General features: G+C 36.9%; 1 protein-coding gene across 1 annotated transcript in view; it reads right to left on the bottom strand.

Annotated features, from left to right (window-relative positions):
• Positions 1 to 1,535: 1,535 nt before the first annotated feature.
• The window catches only part of LOC145998431 (large ribosomal subunit protein eL22-like), a 37,866-nt gene continuing 13,071 nt past the window's right edge, over positions 1,536 to 26,330 (bottom strand). The window contains exons 2-5 of the mRNA XM_083134839.1: positions 25,119 to 25,256; positions 23,220 to 23,341; positions 5,516 to 5,621; positions 1,536 to 1,647 (exon numbers count right to left, since the gene is read on the bottom strand). Of these exons, the coding sequence (XP_082990965.1) occupies positions 1,606 to 1,647; positions 5,516 to 5,621; positions 23,220 to 23,341; positions 25,119 to 25,256 (408 nt within the window). The 3' untranslated portion in view covers positions 1,536 to 1,605. The remainder of the gene's footprint in view (positions 1,648 to 5,515; positions 5,622 to 23,219; positions 23,342 to 25,118; positions 25,257 to 26,330) is intronic.

The following is a 26,330-nucleotide window of genomic DNA, read 5'->3' as shown; positions in this document are numbered from 1 at the left end:
AACGGTATATCACTCATCTCTCTAGGGCAATTAGCCTCCGATCTACACTCATTTAATTGAAACTCTGCATTTTGCTCAAAATCGGCTCGGGACCAAGGGGGTTACATGTGAAAATGGCCTTGGGACTCAAAAGGTTAAACGAGGACATTCTAAACTTTTATTTGAATGTAAAATCATAAATTTCCCTCACTCAATAAAAAAAGTTACAGCGCAGAAGGCAAACTTATTGAACAACACTCATGTTTTTGTGTACACTGTGCTTTCTTTTGTGTTCATGATTGCATTCACATCAATAGGATAGTGCCTAATGATAATGCCTTGCCACAAAGAGATCACAGTTTTGTTCCACTTATAAGCTCTATGTCCTGTTCCAATCAGCACATCTGGGACAAGCCTTGTGTAAACAACCCCGTCAGTGGTTGCATGCCAGTAGTCCATGATGTAATTTTGGAGTGTGACTTTCAGCCATGTTAAATTGGAATGTAGATCAAACATGTCATCGAAGAATGGTCTTTTGTCACGATTTTCTGAAAATTTCACTTTTCACGTATGGACAATATTTACACACACACACACATGTTACTTGCATATGGTGACAAAACTTTGACCTGCTAGTGTTGTCAGCTCAGGCGATATGCCCCTAAATTGGCACTTTTTCACTTGACCCAGATAATCGCCAGTTATAAATCCATCAAATGACAGTTTGACATGGCTTCAGCCATCAGATGTTAAGACCCTTCGATAATTTCTTATTTTTCTCAGCCAAAACTGACATTCCGGAAAAATTTTAACGCTGCCTTCCACCAATTATCAATTTATAGATTTTCTTGTATGGAGTAAACTGATAATGTACACATTGAAAAATCTCAATTGATGAGGCTTTATAATACAGAAAACCCAGTGTAAATAGCACTTACGGTTTTCATGATATAAATTTTGGAACACACCACAGTTTTTACATTGTACTGTATTTGCTTTTGAAAGTTGGTCATGTTTGCAACACCCATGTTTCATGAGCCTTCTGGGAACCAGAAAATAACCCATCCATGCCCATTTTTATTGCAAATTCTGGTTTTCAATGCAATTACTGGTAATTTTACTGATGAAAATTCTGGCAATGTAACAGACATCTGACGACAAGATGTAGAACCACATCACAAATACAGGTACACTAATTTGATTTTTTAAAAGCCTTTGGCATTTTAAAATACTGTATTCAATTAAGTGCAAGAATAGAAATACCATATTGAAACAACCGATATCAATCTACCATAACATTTGCTAAAATATTGTTAGACGTAAGCACGAGATGAAATAAAATACACTCCAACCACACAGCTTTGGCATGTAATTAATGAGAACTGGGCATTTTTCTTAACTTATTGATTCTACTAGTGACATCACAGAACTACAAACATCAAAGCCAAATCCAAGAATACATCACTTTCCATAAAATGCACATGTCCATTTCATATTATTATACGTGGGAAACATGTAATTTCAGTAGCTATGTAGCACCAAGAAAAAATCATGAATTCAGTAGTGACTTTTTATTTATGAAACCATTTGCCATTCATATGTACACCATGAACTTACAATGAAAAATTAATCATTGTCTTCGTCATCTTCATCTTCCTGGCTATTAATCTGAAAGAATTTAAAAAATATAATTTAGTTCCACAAACAAACAAACATATTTCAAAGCTACTGTAAGCAATATATTGACAAATCTTAAAAAAAATCTCAAGAAAAACCTGTCCAAGTAAAACTTAAAATCTATTTTATTCAGAAAAAAATATTTTTAAAAAAATGTATACGAGTGGTTTTCCCAGGCATTCAAATATATACCGGGTTACCATATAAAACTGATAAAGGGCCCAAAAGTCACACTCCTAGTATGTGTGGATATCTTTTGTAAACATATGTTCATTTAAAATGTTATCATTAGAGCCCGGAAGTTTGGCAAAATGCCTCTTTTTATGTACTGCATATATTGATAAAATTTTTCCGGATATACGTTTTTTATGTTGTTTCGAATGTTTTAGAAGCCTTTTCATTTTGCCTATTTGGGACCCCACTGCTTATTTTTAATTATAATGCCTTTATTTGACTTTTTCAATGAAATTTGAACATTTTTTTAAAAAATGTGTAAATAAATTATTTTTCTCCCAAAAAACGTTGCTGGCATTTATTTTTCTTCCGTTTATTATGTGAATAATTTTCACCTTATTTAAGTAATATTGAACTCACGTATGTTTCAACATTGCTGAAGGAGAAAAGTGTGTTAAAAAAAAAAATAGTATTTCATGCTGAGTTAAGATATTGAATTTCCCTTAACATGTCCTTGTGAATGATTGACTGCTGAAAACCTGTTGCAGAACACCTGCACAATTACGTCATCACGTCCAGCATCCTTGCCAGGAGGTTATTGACAAGAAACAGCACTAATGCCCAAGGGCGTTTGCATGGATTCCAAAATCAAGTTCTCTATCTTTAGTTTAGTTCTGCACTTTGGAAGGAAAGGATCGTGTAGTTGTCATCATGCCAAAATTTAGTGTGCTATTAAGTGGTAACTTACATGGTTACGTGCATGAATTTGGTGAAAGCACATTTTGGACAGATGGTACTATTCTTCTCTGCAAGATATGTGAAAAAACATTCAACCATGAGAAAAAATACTTTATATCTCAGCATGTGTCAACAGCAAAACATAAATCTGCAGTTGCCAAAAAGGTTGGACAGAAGAAGATATCCCTAATTTCAACAGTGGGCACTTCATGCAACAGGCAATCTCAGTTTTCTCTTGAACTGTGCAAAGCTTTCATGGAAGCAGGGATACCTTTCTGGAAAGTGGAAAACAAGTCACTGAGGAAATTCCTGGAGAAATACACTAAAGAAACGGTGCCGTCGGAATCTACGCTGCGGAAAACATATTTAAGCATCTGCTACGAAGAAGCTCTGCAAAGAATTCGTGCTGAAGTTGGTGAAAAAGAAGGTTTGGATTTAAACAGATGAAAGTACTGACGCTATGGGACGCTGAATAGCCAACGTCATCATATGAACTATGGAACCAACATGCGGAGAATCCTCGTCATTTCTTCTCATGTCATAACAACTAGAGAGAGCCAATGGTTTGTCAATAGCTCAGTTAATATCAAATTCCCTACTTCTGCTCTGGCCAGATAGTGTACATCATGATATGTCACTTTTTATCAGTGATGCAGCTCCCTATATAAAGAAGGCTGCCATAGCATTGAAAATTCCCTTCCCGAACATGCTTCATATCACATGTGTAGCCCACGCAATGTACAGAATCGCCGAAAAAGTTAAGAGAGTTGCACCCAGAAGTGGACAGGTTGATTTCGAACACAAAGAAGATATTTCTGAAATCTCCCTCTCGAACCTGAACATTTCAGGAAGTTGCACCTGAGCTTAGTTTACCTCCGCAACCAGTCTTGATGAGATGGAGAACCTGGATATCAGCAGCTATATATTATGCTAACAACCTTGAAAAAATCAGTGAGATGATCAATGCTCTTCCAGAAAATGAAGCGGCTTCAATTCGTGAAGTGAAAAAACAAACCCCTGTGCTATTCAGAACTGAAGAATGAACTGTCGTTTATTTTTGCACATTATGGTGAATTGCCAGAGACAATTACAAAGCTAGAAAAAAGAGGTGAGACTCTTGTAGCATCCATGAAAATCTTCGAGGAATCTATGCAGCAGATGATGGAAGTGTCAGGAGAAAAGGGGTCAGCTGTTGTGGAAAAGTGCAAATGGGTAGTGAGTGCAAATGATGACTTGAAACAATTGAAAACAATTTGTGATATTCTAAAAGGTGAAAATGCTGTTATCGAAATGAGTCCAGCTACATTTGCTTGTTTTATGTATGCTTCATTAACATTTTGCCAGAAATTATAGATAAAAGTAAGTGACTTTCAAATGTGCCTTTTTCAGTATATTTTGCCTCTTTTCCCATTTTTAGTGCCTATTTTCCACATTATAAATGCCTTTTTGCCTGCCTATTTTAACGAAAATAAATGCCTGAACTTCCGGGCTCTAGTTATCATTATGCAAGTTCTAATTCAATTACACATGATTTAAGAGTGAGCCATTCAAATTCAAACCCATGAACACTGAACATAAAAATTAATCACAGTGAGAGTACCATGGGGAAATTAATAATAAAATTTGAAAAGTATATTAAATATTCCGATGTTTCCAGTTCAGATTAGCATGATGAGCAAGTTTGTTTTGACTGTTGATAGGTATGTAGGGACAACATGACTTAGTGTTATCCAAATTATGTTGCTCACACACACACACACCTAGAGGGAAGTTTCACCCATGGCATACAACCGAGCATTTCTTAGCTTGTGAATAACCTTCCAACTTCCTATTTTAACTTCTTTAACCAATGCTGCAATTTGTTTTAATGTTTTAACTTCTTGAAAAGACAGGTCTAGGAAATTTGGACAAAATGTTTTATTTTTGAAAGAACTACTTGTAAATACTTTTTAATATTGTCATTGTGAAGCAATGGTTCTGTGGATATTCAACAAGTGTTAACTACCATCACTTAACAAATTTCTAACCAACTTTTGTTCCGAATATGGACAGCAGGTTTAATTTTCAATGCCAGAAGAATGATGACACACACACACACACACAAAAAAATTCAGATGAAAATTACTTTTTAAAAGCTAATAACAGCACATGTACGTGCTACCTAGTCTACATGTATGTTCAACATATCTACTCTAGATCCCATGGATTTGAAGACAATACTTGGGACAATTTATTTGTAAGCTTGAAGGTAGTATGCAGTATCACATAGTGATGTGCCGTGTACGGTTGGCCTGAATCCTGTGGTTTTTATTTGATCAACTATGTATCACACAAAAATACTTTACATCAGAGGTAGAAAAAAAATAATAATTCAGGCACTACCTCCTTTTTCTCGGGAGTAGAGCTTTTTTTTCTTCAAAATATGATCTAAGAAAGCCATGAATTCAACTAACAAAGTGACACATATTGAAATATCTTAAACATTTATTAATTAAAACAAGATTGGATTAAAAGTAATTATTTTTTTGGCTTTGGGGTGGCCTTGTCAACAAAGTCTTTACTGGTAACAGCATGAAAAACTCTACCATACATTCTAATATATGCCAACTCTACCATATCGTAAAATATTTTAAAATTTGGCTAGTAATAGTGCAAAAATTTATATGGGCATGTTTATTATTCTGCTTTAATGATACACGTGATACAGAAAACACGCAAACATTAAAAAACACAATGGACTGGCTAGTTTTAAAAAAGGTAATGGGAATTTCCATAAGCAACGTCGATTGAAAATTCACGTGCCCGGTGAAAATTTTCAGGTTCCATGCTGACTGGGCAACCTGTATTTTTCTACCCCTACTTTACGGCACCAAACTATGTGTTTACTGCACCACAGAATGAATATTTGAAGGTAGAATTTGAAAGGGTGAAAGTTGCAAATACATACCTGGAAGTAACGAAGTTCATAAGACTCATGAGTATCTGCAACCACTCGAAGCCAATCTCTGAGGTTGTTCTTCTTCAAATACTTCTTAGTGAGATATTTCAGGAATCTGCAAATGAAGAAAATGTATTTATAAACTATGACACCAAGTTGAAATAAACAACTTATGGAAAATCCAATTTATACTTTCATATATCAACCTAAACAATATTTCAAGTACTCTTAATGCTGCTCCAGGGTTGCTACAATTTCTTGATTATGAAATTTCCAGACATTTCCAGCCCAAAAATAAAAGTTTTCCAGTATGTTTACCATCATGATTTGAAGTTTGTTTTTCAATTAAATATATAATCCATTAATTATTATGATTGATTGATTTGCTTTATTTTACTTTGCTTTTTGTGCCACTTTTGGTTAATTTGCGAAGATAGGGATGAGTGATATGATGAAATGACCCTCATATACCCATGCCCAGGCCAGGATTCGAACCCGGGACCCCTGGTGTTGTAGCGCAATGTGCTAACCACTCCGCCACAGGGGTTGGCATTAATTATTATTAGAGACCGGATGTTAGGCAAAATGCCTATTCTTTCCCGTTAGAGATATGATGAAAACTAATGTTGCAAAGGCCAGGGGGGAGGGATTAGCTTCATTTAAAGGCAATTTAATTTGCCTATTTTATACGATATTGCCTATATTATTTCATGAATGCCAGATAATGCCTATTTTAGGCATTTTCTTTAAAATTGGCACATGACTGAACTCTGCGCATACAATTTCCTGTTCCCAGGATTAGTTTCCGATGCTTCCAAGAAATTTAAAAATAACAGTTTACAGTAGAAAGCTGAATGGCCTGCTCACGGCCAAGCTCCACCCCGATTCATTGGAAGAATGTCGCCAAGGCTGGGCTGGCTATCCGAGTTGCATTCCACAGGTGCACGAAGTCTGGAGAAAGCTCTTCAAAGGATCATTGTAGTTTTCTCTCTCGTGGTTTGTGGTGGTAATTGTGTGTATTTGTGCTTTTTACTCACAGAAATGCCGAAGGATACATCTTCTCTAAGAACCAAATTGAGCAACTATGTGAAAGAATTCGGGTCCAGTGTGTTTACAAATGGATCAGTGTTATATTGTAAGTTATGTGAAAAGTCTGTGAATTGCGTGAAAAAATATTATGTTACGCAACACTTACAAACTGCAAAACACAAATCAGTTTCTATTGAGAAGCAAAAGTCATGTGAGGTAAAACCGTCACTTATTACATCATACGCTATTTCTCCTAGGCAGTCTCAATTTTCTGCAGATTTGTGTAGGGCATTCATAGAGGCATACATTTCCTTGTGGAAATTGCAGAATGCCTCTTCAAGGGGATTCCTATCGAAGTACACAGGTGAACATGTACCGAATGAGTCAACATTGCGTAAAAATTACGTCGAAGGGTGTTACATGGGTGTCATTGAAAGAATTAGGGAGGAAGGGGGGGGGGGCAATTGGGTGTCTATTGATGAAACAACCGATGCTATGGGAAGGTTTCTTGCTAATGTTGTAATTGGTACAATGGAACACAATGTAGAGCCCAAAATATTTCTTCTTGCATGTGAGCAACTGGAAAAAAAACTAATAGTACAGCAATTGCTCAGTTGTTCACTTCCGCACTAAATTCGCTTTGGCCAGATGGTGTTAAGCATGAAGATGTGCTTTTGTTTATAGCAGATGCAGCGCCATATATGAAAAAGCAGCAACGGGCCTTAAAGTTATTTTCCCTGCTATGCTGCACATAACATGTCTCGCGCATGCTCCATCGAATTGCAGAGGAAATTCGTGTTTCATTTCCCGAAGTTGACTAATTTCAAATGCTAAGAAAATATTCCTCAAAGCACTATCCCGGGTTCTTTTGTTTAAAGAAACAGGTCCTGAACTTGCTTTGCCTCCACAGCCAATACTAAGTAGATGGGGTACTTGGATATCTGCTGCAGTATATTACGCGACAAACTATCAGAAGGTGGCTGAAGTAATTAATTCCCTATCTGAAGATGATGCAACATCAATTCGCGTAACACAGCATCTTTTGAACAATTCTGTTGTGCGAAACGACTTAGGATTCTTCACCACCCATTATTCAAATTTGCCAGACACAATAACATTACTGGAAGAGAGAAGTGAAAGACTGATAAATTCTATGAACCATTTTCATTATGCAGTTGACCAAATTTGTGCTGTACCAGGTGCTAAAGGTCAGGCTGTTTGTGAGAAATGTCAGCGAGTTATTGCAGCTAATAAGGACTTGGACAAATTAAGGGCAATTCAACAAGTTCTGAAAGGTGAAACTATACAAACTGAGTTAGATCCACATGTTCTCTCGTGCTTTAAGTATGCTCCGGTAACATCTGTGGAGGTTGAAAGATCTTTTTAAATTCTAAAAAATGTGTTGTCTAATCGCAAACATAACTTGTCGGTTGATCACCTGAAGAAATACCTTGTTGTCATGTGCAACCGGAATTAGTGCTTCTTATTCAGAGACTTCCAAACCATACAGTACAAACTTGAAATGCATTTAAACAGTTTCTTAGTTTGAACTGCTGTGTGGAATATATAGTGTAAATTTTGTAACTGAAATAACCCTGTGTGTAGTGATAAAGTGTATATTTAAATAATTTGCGTACTGGTTGGAAGTAGCCAACAATTTCTTTTGTCAGACTATTGTGTGCAGCCATTATACAATGGAACATTTTGGGCTGACGTGACTCCTGTTTGCAGTGATTTATTTTAAGTACAATATTGGACTGCTGTCTCTAATGATGAGCTCCTGGTTTATTTTAAGCAAATATAAAGAATGTACAGGTATGTTTATATTTTTTTTGTATGTCTATCTTCATTATTTTGAGTTACATTTCATTGCCTTTTTTTATTTTAATGCCTATTTTACTGCCTGTTTTGAAAATTATAAGTGCTTATTTGCCTGCATATTTTATGTTTTAGTGCCTAAACATCCAGTCCCTAATATTATGAATATTCACTTTCACAACTTTTTTTTTATAGCAAATTTCATTCTACACACACAAGAACAGGTGAAAAATCAAAGAGTAAAATTTAAAATTACAATCTGCATCAAATGTATTGGGTGCTACAATCACGTGCATCTAGGCTTCAGGCTAAGTAACAGATATACATTATTTTACCACAACAGATCTCCACAATATAAAAACAGAAAAAGTTCATAATCCATACACAATTTTTCATTTCTGGCGGATTTATAGTGTTGTAGAAAATGCTGTTTTTTGCTTACATTTATAAGTACACAGCATCTGGAGTAATTTTTGTTGCATATAGGAATTCTATAGGAATAGCCAACAAGACTAAGATATATCAAATAGTAGACTATAACCTCATGTTCAACAACCTTTCCGATAATTATGATCATACTGTCAATGTACTTTAGTTATCAATTAGATATCTGGACTGTAAGTTTTACTTTGATAATCTTTCAAATATTTAGTATTATGAAAATGAAAATTTATTACAGAAATTCGAAGGAACCATAATTTTGCACAAGACTGAGAATCATAAGAACGAAAGAAACAAGTTTCTAAACTGAATCTTCTTTGGGAGTAGAATCACAAGAACCGAATTGAGAAGTGGAAGTGAATGAATGGCTTGTTCATTTTGCAACTTTTCTCTTGCAGACTCCAAAATGCACGTAAATTCAAGACTATCTCCACAATTATCTGAAAAGACAAATTCAGCTCTCCAGCAACCCTGTTCTCACACAATAAATTACGTATATAACAATGTATAGGTTAGAATTATTCCTACCTTGCAAGTAATGATTATCAAAAATAAAAACATTACAAAATACAATAATCTGATGTAATACAAGCTTCTGTGCTTTGTCCCACTTTATATTCACAGCCCATTCCTTGATATTTCAACTCCAACATTTCATAGCATGCAATTAAGATGATATTCTGCTACTTTAAAAAAAAAATACTTTCACATATTCCTATTCCAACATATAATTGAATGGCGTTCAAAGTTCCTTACAATCATGAATGTTGAATAAACACCTAGGGGCTAAGTTATTGATTATAACAATGCAATTCAATGACTGAATTCGTCTGTTGATGACCCGCGAACCATTGCCAAATACGGTTGACATGGGCTATTAGAAATCACCAATCAATTTACTTTATGCACTTTCGGGAGACCTTGCAAAACCATCACTCTGCAAAGTAGGGTTCTGTGTGCAAGTACAAATAATCACTTTGCATTACAAAATGTACTCATATTCAACAGGGTAAAGCATCATGAATATTAAAAGAATTTCATAAAGTAAGAACAATAGAGGCACAAGTGACAATGTCTAAATGATGCAAGATGTTTGCTGGAACGTTCCCATTCTGTTCCCAGACTAATATACCGAACGCCAACATCTGTCAAATTATCTTTGTTACACATACTCTATAATCTGAGGAAGCCTACACTTAACCGCTTGTTTACCACTTATCTTTTAAAAGATACCTTCCGGTAACCCGTGTGTGACAACCTATCTCTTAAAAGATACCCTGTCATGTTCGTAGTCTTTACGTCATAAAGTTGCTATTATTCGCTGGATTTGCTTCTTCTTTTATATTATTGTTAAGACATATACTCCACTGTAAAGACTCTTGCAAGTTTTGTTCTTCCATAAAAAAAGGGGGGGAATGGCAGCTTCCCTTGAAACTGAGTCAGTGGCGCATAGACATGTCTTTTGGGGGGTACAAGTCTATTGCTTGTATGATAATAGAGCAATTATTTTCTTGTTCCAAATATGCCTGCAATCATTTCCATGTGTATTTTGACAATGTGCTATACTTTGTTGTGCAGGAGTGGAGGGGCATTTTTCTTCAGAAATTTTGTTATTTTCCAGTTCCTTCCCTCCCCCACATCCATATATACACTCAATGTGCATAAATTGTATGTACTCCGAATCTATGGTTCATTCTGCACATAATGGTACTTGATTCATCAGTCTCGAGCAATTAGCCTGCAATATACAGCAGTTACAAGGTAACTCTGCAATCCGAGGCTTGAGTCAGTGGCCCAAACATGCCTGCAATCATTTCCATGTGCATTTTGACAATGTCCTGTACTTTGTTGTTTAGGGGCGGAGGGGGGGAAGGGCAATTTTTCTTTAGAAATTTGGAATTTTCTGGTTCCTCCCCTCCTCCCACATCCATACATACACTCAATATGCATAAATTTTACATAATCAGATTTTATGGTTTATTCCGCGTATAACGGTACTTGATTCGTCTGTCTAGGGCAATTTGCTTCGGACCTACAGTCATTTCAAGGTACCTGCGCATTTTGCTGAATGGCTCAGTGGCAATCATTTCCATGCATATTTTGACAATGTCCTCTACTTTGTTGTGGAGGGGGGGAAGCGATTTTGGAATTTTCAAGTTCCTCCCCTCCCCTCGGATCCATATATACATTCAATGTGCATAAATTGTATGTAGTCCCAATCTATGGTTTATTCCACCTATACTAGGGCAATTAGCCTCTGATCTAGTCACCTAATGAAACCACTTTTTGCACAAAAAAAAAAAACCAGTGCCGGGGGCTTACATGTCAAAATGGGCTTCATAATCAAAAGGTTAACCTGCAGTCTCTGCCAAACAATCCTAACCTTTAAAAGTTCATGGTTTCCTCTTACACCAATAGTAGTAATAACCCAGATAGTCTCCGCATCCTCTAGAAAACACTGCAAAAGATCCTATGTATATTTTCCAGTAATACTTTTACACATTCCTATTCCAACATATAATTGAATGACGTTCAAAGTTCCTTGCAAACATGAATGTTGAATAAACACACCTAGGGGCTAAGTTATTGATTATAGCAATGCAATCCAATGACTGAATTCCTCTGTTGATGACCCGCGAACCACTGCCAAATACGGTTGGCATGGGCTATTAGAAATCACCAATCAATTTACTTTATGCACTTTCGGGAGACCTTGCAAAACCATCACTCTGCAAAGTAGGGTTCTGTGTGCAAGTACAAATAATCACTTTGCATTACAAAATGTACTTATATTCAACAGGGTGAAGCATCACTAATATTAAAAAGAATTTCATAAAGTAAGAACAATAGAGGTACACATGGCAATGTCTAAATGATGCAAGATGTTTGCTGGAACGTTCCCAAACTGTTCCCAGACTAATATACCAAATGCCAACATCTGTCAAATTATTTTTGTTACACATACTCTATAATCTGAGGAAGGCTACACTTAAAGTTGCAGTCTCTGCCACAGTCCTAACCTTAAAAAGTTCATGGTTACCTTTCACACCAATAGTAATAACCCTGATAGTCTCCACATCAAGAAAACTATGCAAAAGACCCTACGTATATTTTCCATGAATACTTTCACACATTTCTATTTCAACTTACCATAAATACTGTCACAAAGTTTTAAGTAAATTGACACAAAATGCTGAGAGATATTTTAATATCCTAATAACATTACTGAAATGGATGCATGACAAATCAAAATCACAAATCATTATTCTAAATGGCCACGCTTAGCACGCACACATTGCGTTAGTCTTTGTGCCCACGCATGAATTGAATTACGCAACACATCGACTGCAAAATGAGCAACTGCCTTCAGAAGAGACAGCTTTAAACTTTCAATATTGGGATGTCTCTTCTTGCAAGCCATCTCCTGAGGCTTGGACCACAATTTGTAGTCCAAAGGGTATAGGTCCGGACTTGCAGAAGGCCAATCCGAAGTGGAAATTAAGTCTGGTACATTTGCCTCCAGCCACTGCTGTGTTGTTCGGGACCCATTTGTTGGGGCTGAATCCTGCTAGAAGCTCCAGTTCTGGTCATGGAAGAGAGTCTTGTTGACATTCTTGACTAGTCTCTCAAACACTGTCTGCTGGTACACATTGGCTGATGTTTTTACCCCTTTTTCACAGAAATGGAGCGTGCCCTCATAGCAAATGTTCCCGACTTCATTTCCACTTCAGATTGGCCTTCTGCAAGTCTGGACTTACACGCTTTGAACTACAAATTGTGGTCCATGCTTCAGGAGATGGCTTGTAAGAAGAGACATCCCAATATTGAAAGTTTATAGAGGTCGGTCTCTTCTGAAAGCAGTTCTCATTTTCCAGTCGGTGTGTTGCGTAATGCAATTGATGCGTGGCCACAAAGACTTACGGAATGTGTGCATGCTAAGGGCGGCCATTATGAATATTGATTTGTCATGCATCCATTTCAGTAATGTTATTAGGATATTAAAATATCTCAGCATTTTGTGTCAATTTACTTAAAACTTTGTGACAGTATTTATGGTAAGACTAGGTAATTGAATGATGTTCAAAGTTCCTTACAATGATGAATGTTGAATAAACACCTAGGGGCTAAGTTATTGATTATAGCAATGCAATCCAATGACTGAATTCCTCTGTTGATGACCCGCGAACCACTGCCAAATACGGTTGGCATGGGCTATTAGAAATCACCAATCAATTTACTTTATGCACTTTCGGGAGACCTTGCAAAACCATCACTCTGCAAAGTAGGGTTCTGTGTGCAAGTACAATTAATCACTTCGCATTACAAAATGTACTCATATTCAACAGGGTAAAGCGTCACGAATATTAAGAAAATTTCATAAAGTAAGAACAATAGAGGCACACGTGGCAATGTCTAAATGATGCAAGATGTTTGCTGGAACGTTCCCATACTAATATACCAAACGCCAACATCTGTCAAATTATCTTTGTTACACATACTCTATAATCTGAGGAAGCCTACACTTAAACCTGCAGTCGCCGTCCAACAGTTCTAACCTTTAAAAGTTCATGGTTTTCTTTCACACCAATAGTAATAACCCTGATAAGTCTCCCCATCCTCAAGAAAACTATGCAAGAGACCCTACGTATATTTTCCAGTAATCTTGAATATCTGGGAATTATAAAAGAAATATGCTAGAATGACATAATTCCCAATTTTGTAACTTGAAAAAAACATGCATTGTTTTTTATTTTAGTTGCAATGTTTACTTCAATGTGACAGAGTTTGCCTCTGGAAATTTTGCAAAACTTGGAACTTTCATCTCATCCTCTTCCCAGTTCAAGTTGACTGTTCCTTCCACCAACATGTGTTTCTTTGCATACACTGTAGCCATAATTGAGAAGTTGCAGAAATAGGTCCACTCATGTGGGGGGGGGGGGGGGGGGGGAGTAAAGTTGAGTTTTGGTTTAAGTCCACTTTTATGCACATGTAGGGTAATTGGGACTGGACCTACAGTTTTAAAGTGGGAAGCAAACCATTATGTGCCTCCACCGGGCATCAAACCTGGGACCCCATTAGTAACCACTATGCTATTGGTAACTAAGGAAGGCCATGGGGAAAAGTAAAGAAGCTGGGTTATGGAAGCATGGTTTAGTGAAAGTACACACTAGACATAATTTTCCATTACAAAATGTTCTTATGAAGAGTAGGGTAAATTATTTTCTTGGCAACTGGTGTGAAGTTTTTTAGTGTGTGGTTTCAGTTATGAGTTTAGAAGTTTTTAATGTTGTATTTTGCAACTACCGAAATCATCTCACATGGAGTAGTAGCAAAGAGAAACATATTGGTCATTGCTTATAGTTACTAATTTAATTTGCCTTACATGCGTGTGAATGCCTAGAGAATGTGAAGAAATGTGTTGTAACAAATGCAATGATTTCATAGCATGTGTGTATTTAAAACCACTAACAAAGTAAATTTTTAAGAAGCTGAAGTTAATAAGGTCCAGTTCTGGAATGCACTAACTCATTTTATTCAAGCTTTCGCCACATCACATGGCTTCTTCAGGAGTTAAGACAAGAATCAACGAATTGTTAAGCTTAAAATATTCAACTGTCGCAATTTCAACAGCAATTTACAGTTCTCGCTATCTAGTGTACATCAAATAAGTGCATCAATTGTGCATTTATTTCAATATCACCCGAATGGGCACCGCTACTAAAAAAAACCTGGGTGTATCTAAGAGTATGAATTTCTCTCCATGTTGCAAGTTCAAACATTTTGTTATGTTGATTATTAAGCTGGACACGATGTTTGAAAAATATGATGAATAATAATTTTCGGAATCCCATGTATTCCTTATGGGGAATCAACTTCAACATCAAGTTACGGCTAATCAAATGGAAATTTCGACTTTTCCGCTAGTGAAATTAATCTTCAAACTGAGCTCTTCCCATTGACATCTTTTTCTATTCCATCGGAAATTTTATATTCCCAAGAGTACGAATCAAATCATACTCCCATATGATCATTGTTTTTCTCCTTGGCTCCTGGCAGTGTTGCCAAACCTGATGCGCATAAAAACTAAATTTCACTATAAATGGAGTTAAAACCGACTTTCATGGAGCTATATTTACAAAGGCTGGATAAAGTGCCTCCTAGGGTAATGTTAGTTGTCAAAGGGGTGCGGGCACTGCTATTATCATTAACTCTAAATTGATGAGAATTTGTTATTAGTTTTCAACATCTAGAACTGGCCATCTCAATAATCCACCGATGGTTGTATGAAATCGAAAATAAAGAATTCCCTGATAACAATATTATCTCAAATTTACGTAAAACTCTGTACTATAAAGAAGTAGCTGGGGAGATAAGAGGGAGTGGGGCAACGCAGCCAATAGTAATAACCCTGCTAAGTCTCCCCATCCTCAAGAAAACTATGCAAGAGACCCTACGTATATTTTCCAGTAATCTTGAATGCCTGGGAATGTATAAATATGACAAAAGTTGGTTTATGTGGGCCGGAACCAGTGATGGCATCATAGTGGGGCATGGGGGGTGGGCATCCCAGTTCACAGCCAAACAAGTACACGAAAGAACGAGAGTTAAGTTGGCACACTGCTACGGAGGGAAGAGTTTGGAAAGAGTCCCGTGGAGACTATCGTATGCCCTTAAGAGAATTTCTTAAAGTAAGAACAATAGAGGCAGGCAAACATGGCAATGTCTACATGATGCAAGATGTTTGATTGAACGTTCCCAGACTAATATACCGAACGCCAACGTCTGTCAAATTATCTTTGATATACATACTCTATAATCTGAGGAAGCCTACACTTAACCTGCAGTCTCTGCCCAACAGTCCTAACCTTTAAAAGTTCATGGTTACCTTTCACACCAATAGTAATAACCCCAATAGTCTCTGCATCCTCAAGAAAACTATGCAAAAGATCCTATGTATATTTTCCAGTAATACTTTTACACATTCCTATTCCAACATATAATTGAATGACGTTCAAAGTTCCTTACAATCATGAATGTTGAATAAACACCTAGGGGCTAAGTTATTGATTATAGCAATGCAATCCAATGACTGAATTCCTCTGTTGATGACCCACGAACCACTGCCAAATACAGTTGGCATGGGCTATTAGAAATCACCAATCAATTTACTTTATGCACTTTCGGGAGACCTTGCAAAACCATCACTCTGCAAAGTAGGGTTCTGTGTGCAAGTACACAATCACTTTGCATTACAAAATGTACTCATATTCAACAGGGTAAAGCATCACGAATATTAAAAGAATTTCATAAAGTAAGAACAATAGAGGCACACGTGGCAATGTCTAAATGATGCAAGATGTTTGTTGGAACGTTCCCATACTGTTCCCAGACTAATATACCGAATGCCAACATCTGTCAAATTATCTTTGTTACACACAAACTATAATCTGAGGAGGCCTACACTTAACCGCTTGTTTACCACCTATCTTTTAAAAGATACCTTCCGGTAACCCCTGTGAGACCACCTATCTTTTGAAAGATACCTTGTCATGTTCGTAGCTTTTACGTCATAATGTTGCTATTATTCGCTGGAATTGCGATTTTCTTCTTTTATATTTTAGTGGCCGTGGTAGCTCAGTTGGTAACGAGTCTGACTACCATGCTCAAGGTCCCGGGTTCGATCCCCGGCCGTTTCAAATCCGGGAACTTTTCCAACGTTGGAAGCGGCCCCGGCGCCCACCCACCGTCGAATGACATGGGTACCTGGGGGGTAAAGGTGGTCAGGGGCGTGATGCTGATCACATCACCCCGACTCATGACCGGATCAAGAAAGTGTGGAGCATTACCCTCACACCCCCAATACGCCTTCATGGCATGGTGCTAAGCACAGGGGAACACTTTACTTTATTGGTCATTGCTTATAGTTACTAATTTAATTTGCCTTACATGCATGTGAATGCCTAGAGAATGTGAAGAAATGTGTTGTAACAAATGCAATGATTTTATATCATGTGTGTATTTAAAACCACTAACAAAGTAAATTTTTAAGAAGCTGAAGTTAATAAGGTCCAGTTCTGGAATGCACTAACTCATTTTATTCAAGCTTTCGCCACAACACATGGCTTCTTCAGGAGTTAAGACAAGAATCAACGAATTGTTAAGCTTAAAATATTCAACTGTCGCAATTTCAACAGCAATTTACAGTTCTCGCTATCTAGTGTACATCAAATAAGTTCTAAGTTATTTACAATTATTGAACTTATAGCAACAGAAGCCACTGACCGAATACTTCTGTTGACCTGCACATCACCGCCACTTACAAATGGCAGGAGCTTTATAATCACCTATTTATTATATGCACATTACGTTTACCTTGCAAATCACCTGTCGACAAGGCTCGGTTTAGTGCACATATACACCAGATATTGTTTTGCATTACAAAATAGTTTTGGAAAAAAAGCTCCTCTAATCTATGTCACATGTAGTTTAAATTATGAACTTAGAAGTTTGTAATGTTTCTTTCTGCAAATTGGTAAATAATGTTACATGGTGTTGAAGCCAAGCGAGACATCGCATGCCTTTACCAAGAAGTGGATTCTGTGAGTGACTGAACTAGATACCATATTTACTCATGTATAATGCAAACTTTTATCAAAAAATTTGGTCCCAAAAACTGTGGATCGTATTATGCATGGAATAATTCTGGATTTACATTTTTCCGCATTATACACACTATCTTGATGGTTCCAACATAGCAAAATGTTATAAAAATTTTCCAGATTTTACATTTTCCTGCATTTTAAGTTTTTTCATCTAGGTCCCATGAAAAATGTTAAATCGATGTTCCACTTATCAGAAGGCTCAAACACAATTTACCAGGTTGAATCTCTCTAGTAAATAATTATTCGAGCATGCACCGCCTGCTACATGGGATGTGTATCAGCAGTAGTTGTCGGGATGAGAAATAATAGAAAATAAACTTCCTGAGTACTGCAAATTTATAATACAAATTTGATCTTGCTTTCTTCTACTACAGAATAAACAAAGTGTGTTACAGAAGTGAAAGCTTTGGGATGATAACCATGGTGGAGGAAGGGAAAGGGGGCATAGGTTGGTGAATCATTGTATAACATAATTTTTCTTGTATGTACGCATTGCTTGCATTGTAGAATTATTTCTCTTGTAGTCTACAGTTATTACAAGCATAAAAAAAACAGTTTTTCGTTGTGACGTTTCAGGAGAACACACGCTCCCTTCATCAGACATTTATTTTCATCTTGACTAAAGATACAGTTATATCAATGGTTAGCAATTTTTTAAACAAAAATAATCCGTTATATAATGGATGTTGTCAATGTTACATTGTTGTAATATAGCAACATAACTGAAAAGTCATATATTCCCTTCATTCAAAAAACCATGGGATTACAAAAGTCCTTGGACTATAAGACTTATATCTCCTGTTCGTCCCCATAGCAACAGGTGACTGACTCATTGAATAGGTATGTCATCATTTACTCTTGATCTGCATAGCAAAAGCTTTATGACCTACAACTAAGAAAGCAATTTCTTGAACCGGAATTGAACTGCACATCACATACAAGACACAATTGTTTGTCACTTTTTCCAATCAAAAAACACTGTGTGCATTATACACCTGTAAATACGGTATCTACTAATGAAACACTGTGATCCATATCAAACCAATAACAGGACAGACTAAATTCTATCCACGCATACGAGGCTTGTCCGGAAAGTAAAGATACAAACACATTTGCACGTTAGAGGAAGAATCTGTACCAAAGTTGGCAGCACTGGCAGTAACCATGATCCATAAGACGAGGATTGGGAGTGAGTCGTAAGTGCTGCACTAAGTCTTGTGCGAGGAACACACATTGGAAATTGAAGCGGCGATACCGAATCTCGCCAAGTGCGAAGTGTGCGTCGTGATCAGGTTTTTGCAGGCACAAGGAAAGCGTCCATCGGAGATCCACCGAGAAAATGTGACTGTACCTGAACGTAATAATTCGTCAAAATGTGGCAAAATGGTGCTGTGCCTTCGCAGAGGGTTGACATAATGCTATGATGAAGAGAGAAGTGGGAGGCCGTCCGTGATCACTGACAACCTTCGAAATCGTATTGAAGCAGAGGTGCGTGCAAATAGGCAGGTGTCAAGGTGTCGAGAATTGTGTGTGATGTTTCCTGACAGTTCGAAAACCACTATTCATGAAGTTTTCAACCCGCAAGCTGATGGCAACCGTTTTCTGGGATCGCCACGGTATCCTACTGGTGGAATTCTTGCCGCAAGGAAGAACGATTAATTCTGTAACCTACTGGCAGACTTTGAAACATCTTCGACGTGCAATTGAAAACAAACGGAGAGGCATGTTGTCAAGTGGAATCCGCTTTATTAATGACAACGCCCGCCCCCATGCAGCGAATGTTACCAAGGATCTGCTTGCACAGTTTCAATGGGGGGTCCTTCACCATCCACCCCCGACCTTGCACCCAGCGACTACCACCTGTTCCTGTACCTTAAGAAAAATCTTGGTGGAAACACTTTGCCGACGACGATGAAGTCAGGGAAGAAGTCATAACTTGGTTCCTGATGCAGGCGGCAGATTTCTACGATTCGGCGATACAAAAACTTGTTCCGCGTCTGAACAAATGATTGGACAATAGCGGCACTTATGTGGAGAAATAGCCTTTATCAGTGTATCAAGTGTAACTTTAGTTGCGAGCAATACGTTTATTTTATATCTTATTTTTGGTTTGTATCTTTACTTTCTGGACAAACCTCGTATTTAGCCTCCACTGAAGATGAGAGCAATCTATGCTTTTGAAACATTGGAAGTGAATGCAAACCTGGCTGGTAATCGGGGAATACTTGATGAGTAACTTATGAATTGAATATGTATGTTGTTGACTCGCGAGCCACTGCCAAATACACATGGCAGGAGCTGTCTGAAATCACCAATTTACTATATGCACATCATGGAAACCTTGCAAACTCAGCAGTCTGCACAGTATGGAAGGTGCAAGGCTACATAGACAGTTCGTATTTTGCAACTGTCCGTATCATCTGAACAGTGTAGTTACTAATTGGATTTGTCTTACATGTTTGTGAGGATTCGGCTGTTCTCGTAATCAAGGAAAACTGGTCTGATCCCTGGTGGAAAAACAGCCTACCTGAGCATGAGCATAATGTGAACTTAAAATTATTAACTTTTTAAAAAAATCATCCTTTTGGAATTGCTTCCAATGTACAGTATTTTAGTTTCCGCCTGTTTTAGGGACACTGTGGATCAGGAGGGCAGCCTTAGTGGCCATTAACCTTTAGCTGCTGGATAGTCGAAATTTCAACCTGCAGCACCAATTAATGTGCCATTTCTTGAAAACTACACACAATATTTCAGTTGTCTTTTTTTATCTTTAGTATAGATATGAAGGCATGAAATACTCTATAAAGCAATTCGTACAGAAGGGTACCCAATTGCAAAAAGGGCCTGAAGCACCTCCACCATGTTGTAGTCCCGTTTTACCTGGGATAATTCAAAAAAAAAATATCCATTCTTACTACTATTAACAAGCGAAGTTTGAAAAGTATTTTTTGTTTCCCTTAGTCACCACCTTATTATGGGATATTTTTATAAGTGGCTATAACTTCAAAACTACTGCATCTTTTTTAAAAAAAATAAATTCCACAAGCAAGAATGAGTAAAAAGCAATCAATGTCAGACAATTAAGGATTCAAAAGGGATGAAGGGCAAATACCCAATTGTCAAAATTTGTCTCGATCACGTTGTAGCACACGGCAGCAGTTAACCTGACATTTCTTGAAACTATACACTGTATTTCAGTTCTGAATTTTTTGTTCATTAGTTTACATCTAAAGGTATTATATATTAGAATTAAAAAAAAAAAATCATCCATTGTTACTATGAGATAAATTGAAGATAAAAGGAACTCCTCAACCACTGCATCTTTCTGAACAATTTAAATTATAAATGTAAGAATGGGTAAAAAGCAACAATTTAAATTGTAAATTTAAGAATGAGTAAAAAGCAACATTTTAAGGAACATCCGATAATTAAGGGTCCAGAGGGGAAAGGCCAAAAGTTCTTCATAGAGTAGTCTTATATTCTCCTCTTGGTCCCCATAGCAACAGGTGACTGACTCATTGAATAGGTATGATGTCATTTGCTCTTGATCTACATAGCAACAGCTTTATGACCTACAACTAAGAAAGCCATTTCTTGAACTGGAATTGTACTGCACATTACATACGAGACACAATTGTTTGTCACTTTTTCCAATCAAAAAACAGGGTGTGCATTGTACACCCGTAAATACGGTATCTACTAATGAAACACTGTGATCCATATCAAACCAATAACAGGACAGACTAAATTCTATCCACACATATTTAGCCTCCACTGAAGATGGGAGCAATCTATGCTTTTGAAACATTGGAAGCGAACGCAAACCTGGCTAATAATCAGAAAATACTTGAACGGGTTAATTTATTGATTGAATGTTGATGACTCGCGAGCCACTGCCAAATACACAGGGCAGGAGCTGTCTGAAATCACCAATTTACTATATGCACGTCATGGAAACCTTGCGAACTCTTCAGTCCGCAAAGTATGGAAGGTGCAAGTACAACAGACACAGATAACAGTTTTGCATTATAAAATACATGTTCACACAGAATAAAGTTAATAAGAAGTACTCTTCTTGCCAATTGCACATAACTCATTTCACTTGTATTTTCAGTTATGAGTCAACAAGTTTATAATGCCTATTTAAATAACCTAAAATAGTATGCAATTATAATTTTGGTAAAATAATGTGTGTATTCTTGATGTTACTACTTCAAACCACTAACACACACATGTATTTCAACACATGAAATGACGTTCAAAATTAGTTTAAATCAATGTTGAATAAACACCTCGGGGCTAAGTTATTGAATATAGTAATGAATGACATCTACTGAGTGGAATCCTCTGTTGATAACCTGCGAACCACTGCCAAATACACTTGGCATGGGCTGTTAGAAATCACCAATCAATTTACTTTATCATTTTCAGGAAACTTTGCAAAACCATCACCCTGCAAAGTAGGGTTCTATGTGCAAGTACAAATAATCACGAACATAAGATAATTTCATAAAGTAAGAAAATAGAGGCACGACAATGTCTGTACGATGATGTGCGCAGAGGCAGGAATATTCCCAGAATACACAAAGTGGCAAGATCGGTCAAATCATCTTTGTTATATGTATTCTGTAATCTGAGGAAGACTACACAAACTGCAATTTTGTCTTGCAGCCCTAACCTAAAATGATTATGGCTTACTTTCAAATCAATAGTAACAATAACCCTGTTAGACTTTGTATCCAACAGATAGTTGACCATTATCATCATCCTTCACAGTTTCCTGCCTCTGGCTGGGTCAGCATAGAAGTCAACCCTCTACATTTTCCCTGGTCTTCCACCACCCCTCTCAGTACTAAAAAGTGTTACATATGAGAATATATGTTTAATTACTACAGGGATTTTAATATGGACTTTCAGTGCTTAAATATGGCAATTTTCATTACACAATTTTAAATAAAGTGAAAGAAGAAAATAGAAAAATTTACAACCCCCCCCCTCCTTCCAAAGTGAACTAAAAATGTAGTATGTTTCTACAACCATGCAAGGTCATGTTGCAAATAGGCAGTGTTGTAATTTTACAGACAAAAAATTCAAGAAATTTGCTTGTTAGCATAAGCCCTATTGACTCAGGATGGTCCAAATTTGGAGGGAAGCAGGACAAAAAACCACTCTGAGGATATGCAATTCCGGTCTCACAATTTTAAAGCAAAAAAAATTGAAAGTATGCAATTTTCTTTAGAAAATCACAATTGTCAGTTAATTTTGAAAATTGGACACCTCCCACTGAACGTATTGTGAAAAAAAAGTTCTTTTTGGGATCATTAATACATGGATATAGTAAATACATTTGTTTTTCAAGTCTACCTTCATGTATATATCACTGAACAAGGAAGACAGTTTTCAAGAATGACTTTCTACTTGCTGCCATGTAGTAGTGGCTTCGTTTGGAACCAGCCATCCACTAAACATTATACATCTTACTTTTAACCAATGTTGTGAATGTTTTAATGTTTCACACTTCTTGAAAAGCCTGAAGAACATCTTGGCAATGGGGTCAAAACATTATGTATCAAAAACAACAACCACCTGCAAGTACTTTTAACATTATTTCCTTTATTGTGAAGAAGCGTTACGTGAACATTCAACAACATATTCAAGATAAATTATGCAATGCAAACAATGCTTTGAATCCTACACATTCAGAGATTCTTTCCAGGTGATAAAATCCCAAATAAGAAATAGCTCAAGGCAAGGGAACTTACCTTTTCGAGAAATGAACTTCTGCAGTCACTGTGATTTTGTTCTTGTTCCTCTCCACAGTAAAGGTTTTCCCGAAATTTTTCGTCTTGCTGGTAAGCTTGATGCGTTCACGAAGGTACTTCTCCTGTCAAATGGCAAAGAGAAATGATTAGGGAAGAGAACCCTAACCTTTTTATATCTCTAGCCCTGGCAATCGGATGACCAGAACGTACCTGGGCAAACAAACATTCATTACTGAGCTGCTAGCATTATGAAACATGTTAAGACAAAATTGCTAACAACCACTGTTAACTATGGGTAGGGTGGTATTTGAAATCATGACAAGAGGTAGCAGTGAGTATTGTGGACCCAAAATATATCTCTTTTACCTGCTGTTCCTTAGATCCTCATTGGTAATAGTAACGTAGTTTGTATACATGTGAGCATGTTGCTCACATATGAATGTTTATGCATTGGTAAATCTACATCAATTTAAAAATTTCTTATTATATATAAAAAAAATATTCTTGCCTTGCAATAATACTGATTCCATATTACAAGAAACAAATTAAAGAAAAAATAATTTTCATAATTTTATTTGGAATTTACTTTCGATGTTAATTTACATAACAATAATTTATTACTTATAGACAATATACCTTGAAAACAGTCTACACCCATATTTCTCTGACCAAATAAACCCCTCCCACTGACATCAAGACCAAGACATTCATCAGAGATACAACCCCAAGTTTTAAGGATAAATGTGACTTGATAGGATATTGTCTGCTGATTTTGGAGTTCTATATTTCAAAGGAAAATACTGTTTATATGGCTGGCATTATATGAATTTCATCCTACTGCTTACATCCTGATAACACGAAATGCATGCGATTGCAGTATGATCTCAAAGAATGTTCATGCAAGAAAATAAAGATGATATCCAGTCCTCAATTTCTTTAGGATCTACCTACCTTTGTACAACGCTGTCTTACGACAAGAAAAATTTCTTTGTTAACATTAGGCAAAATGCTGAAGGATTAGATTTAGCAAATAACTGTTGTATTTGTATAAACCCTGGCACAAAGGCTGCAAGAACAATGTTTATAAAATGCATTTACAACACAGTCAAAGCATTTGCCAGGAAGATTGCAGCAGGCATGATTTCTTTCAATGAATTGTTGAGAAGTTGCAAATTGAATATCATCCACTCATGAAGCTTTCTTGGCAGTGAATAATAGACTGATTCTCTCAGGATAGATAACATTTTTCTGCCAATTTTGGTTAATTGCAATGACAAGGATGAATGTCTTGTCTTACCGACAAGACCACAGCATAACCTCCATTTCAAATACAGACTCACCAAGGAAGGCTACATTAGAGCAGTAGCTGCTAACACTGACTGGTTTTCACAGATATCTGAATCGTTAAGGGATGGTTGGCCTTAGGCCAATGCCCAGGGCAGTTTTATTCAAATTTTTCTCTCCTTACGAAAAACTGCAACAACATTGCAAAATGTGAAAAATTACGTTTAGAATTCCTTCAAGAACATCCACGAAATTCTTGGTGTGGTTTGCTTTCACTGTAGTCCAGACATTACCAATAGTTTATACTTATATAACCAGGAAACTGAGAATATCTAAGCAACTGCGAAACTGAAGCCATATGAAGATCATGTGAATGATCTAGAAGGAATTGTAAGCAGATGTAACTTCTCTGATTTTGGAATATCACAGTTATTTTGAAAGAAGTTAAAATAAAATGGCTCCAAATTAAACTTGACTTACAAATACTGAAGCAATACATACCACTTTGGATATGATTTAGATAATAGTCATAAAACAATGACAAATGTTACAAATGGCATTTTATAAACGGAGAAAATAAGAAACTGTTACATGTAATAACCTCTTGATACTTACAAAATCTGCTACATCCATAATATTGTCTTCTGCAGGATGAGTGCAATCAATATGATATTTTAACTGGATCTTCTTTTTCTTCTGGCCCTTTCCCTGAAGAGCTTGCTTCTTCTTGGACTTCTCCTGTGGTGCTGCCTGCTGGGAAAATAGGACAAATAAATACAATCATAAGGGTAAAATAATATTTGCTCTTAAATACACCGCTACTTCACACTTCAGTACCAAACCAAGAAGAAATTATCTAGAACATTATTTCACTGCTAAAGGAAGGAGGCACAATTTCACAAAATTAACAAATTTCTATATTGCTCATAAAATCATTACCCTACCCCAAATTGCTGAAAACAACGATACATGCTGTTTTTCCCAAACACTGACTTTGTAAAAGATATTTGTTAACTTCTCTGGTCTTTAGTCAAATTTGATGAGCAGTGTGCAAAGCATGGATCGCAGTTGCTCCCTGCTATTTAACTCTGCATCCTAAGAAATGCCATGAAACATGCCCAACCTAAAAAAAACAGGCTTTCTTTGCTCAAACATAGATTCCTCCAGGATCGCTGTTTCACTTCCGTTTAGCTCGGTTCATAAGGAAGCATGTTCCACTCTCCCCTTCCCCTCCGCGCACGAGTATGGTGCACAGGAATTGTGGGTCTGCACAGGTTTTTTGGCTTGTGGTTCCACTTTACGTCACTCTGTTTTATGAATTTTCCTGGATGCAGCGTAGAGAAGTAGCAATCTTACCACTGATAACAACTGAGAATCAAATAGCGTTTGCTCAGTGGTGGCTGCATCTAATAGGTTATGATGTGCTGTTGAATATGGTACCACTATTTATGGATTATGAATAAATGATGATATAGGTATGGACTCCCATTTTCCAAATAACAGTTTCTGGTAAAGTTCGATGTAAAAAAAAAAAAAAAGGTAAAGTGCTCCCCTGTGCATAGCACCACGCCATGAAGGCGTATAGGGGGTGTGGGGGTAACGCTGTAAAACATGCATATATTTTAGCAATATGATTGGGGGGGGATGTTATATTTCGAATTTGAGAGCTTTAGTTGCAACAAATTTTCTTTTTCAGTTTCCGTTTTAAGTCCACTTTATGCACAGTAAGGCTAATCGGGACTTGGCCTATAGTTTAATGTGGGATCCAAACCACTATGTGCCTCCACCAGGTATCAAACCCAGGACCCCTTGATTACAAGGTGACAA

The sequence above is a fragment of the Lepisma saccharinum genome, chromosome 14 (assembly GCF_977018435.1).
Source record: "Lepisma saccharinum chromosome 14, izLepSacc3.1, whole genome shotgun sequence".
Lineage (NCBI taxonomy): Eukaryota > Metazoa > Arthropoda > Insecta > Zygentoma > Lepismatidae > Lepisma > Lepisma saccharinum.
The sequence above is the reverse complement of the archived record's forward strand: the minus strand, read 5'-3'. Positions and strand labels throughout refer to the sequence as shown.